This window comes from Peromyscus leucopus, chromosome 6 (genome assembly GCF_004664715.2).
Source record: "Peromyscus leucopus breed LL Stock chromosome 6, UCI_PerLeu_2.1, whole genome shotgun sequence".
NCBI classification, from domain to species: Eukaryota; Metazoa; Chordata; class Mammalia; order Rodentia; family Cricetidae; genus Peromyscus; species Peromyscus leucopus.
In genome coordinates this window covers 25,968,368-25,969,675 of record NC_051068.1, presented here as the reverse complement: position 1 = coordinate 25,969,675, position 1,308 = coordinate 25,968,368, and the positions used below count along the sequence as shown (strand labels likewise).

Below are 1,308 nucleotides of genomic sequence, written 5' to 3'. Positions count from 1 at the left end.
GTATGTATCAAGAACTTTATCTATTTCTTTTAGATTTTTCAATTTGGTGGAGTATACATTTTTAAAGTGAGTCCTTTTGATTCTTTCAATTTATCCAATATTTTTATGCCCCCTTTTCATTTCTAATTTTGTTAATATGGATGTTCTCTTTCTGCGTTTTAGTTAATTTAGAGAAGGGTTTGTCAATCTTACTGATTTTTTTCAAAGGATTAACTCTCAGTTTTATTGATATGGTTTTTATTGTTGATGATTTATTTGATTTCAGCCCTGAATTTTTTTTGAGGTGACACCCCATCTATGTGGAAAGTATAACTTTAATAAGTCCAATCCAATCTTGAGAAAGGGAGAGAGCTGTGATAGTGACTGGAATTACTATTTTTTAAAAAGATCATATCCACTTTACTATAAGTCATTTTTACTTAAATCAGGACCATCCCAACAAAAACATTGTTAGCCATTCATGATCTGAATTTTGATGTATGAATTAAATTATGGTACACATTAAAAGCCATGAGACATTTGTTTTGTAATAAATAAGGCAGTGGAATTACTCATTAGTAGCCTTTTTAAGATAAGCTATTAGATCTGCCCTTTCTCTTCTTCTTAATTTCAGTGAAGATCATTTTTGTTCCAGGGATGTACTTTTTGGGATTCTCCAAATATTCCATCAGGCTGTCCTCTCCCCAGGTGATGCCTTTGTTCTTCTTGGCATCTGTGTACGAGAATCCAGCGACCTGACCAGTCTTCCTCCCAAACAGACCATGGAGGTTTGGTCCAGTCTTATGCTTGCCTCCCTTTTCCACAGAGTGGCACTGGGCACACTTCTGAACAAAAATCTTCTTGCCTTTTTCAACATCACCCATTTTTATTTCGCTCCCGGGTGACCAACACCTCGATCGCTACAACCCAAAGACGGACGTCCCACTCTCTCTCATCCCTGAATTTGATAATAATTATTTACTGTTGAAATTTGATTTTGATTTCTTCTCTTTGTTCTAGAGCTATCAGGTGTGCTGTAAAATTACTGTTAGGAGAACTCTCCAATTCTTTTTTTTTTTTTTTCTTTTCTTTTTTAATGAGGGCACTTAGTGCTATGAACTTGCCTCTTAGAACTGTATTCATTGTAACCCATGAATTTGGGTATGTTATGTATTCACTTTCATTCAATTCTGGAAAGCCGTTTTTTCATTCAGTAGTGAGTTGTTCAGTTTTGATGGGTTTGTAAGTTTTCTGTTGCTTCTATTGCTGTTGATATTCAGTTTAATCTGTGGTGTTCAGAAAGGATGCATTGTACTATTTCCATTTTCT

The 1,308-nt window shown here is 34.8% G+C and overlaps 1 protein-coding gene across 1 annotated transcript; it reads right to left on the bottom strand.

Moving 5' to 3' along the window:
- Positions 1–395: 395 nt before the first annotated feature.
- Positions 396–909, bottom strand: LOC114710287 (cytochrome c, somatic-like). The gene has a single exon (XM_037207318.1). It carries the CDS (start codon positions 861–863, stop codon positions 567–569), a length of 297 nt encoding a protein of 98 aa, XP_037063213.1. The 5' UTR covers positions 864–909; the 3' UTR covers positions 396–566.
- Between the last annotated feature and the right edge of the window lie 399 nt (positions 910–1,308).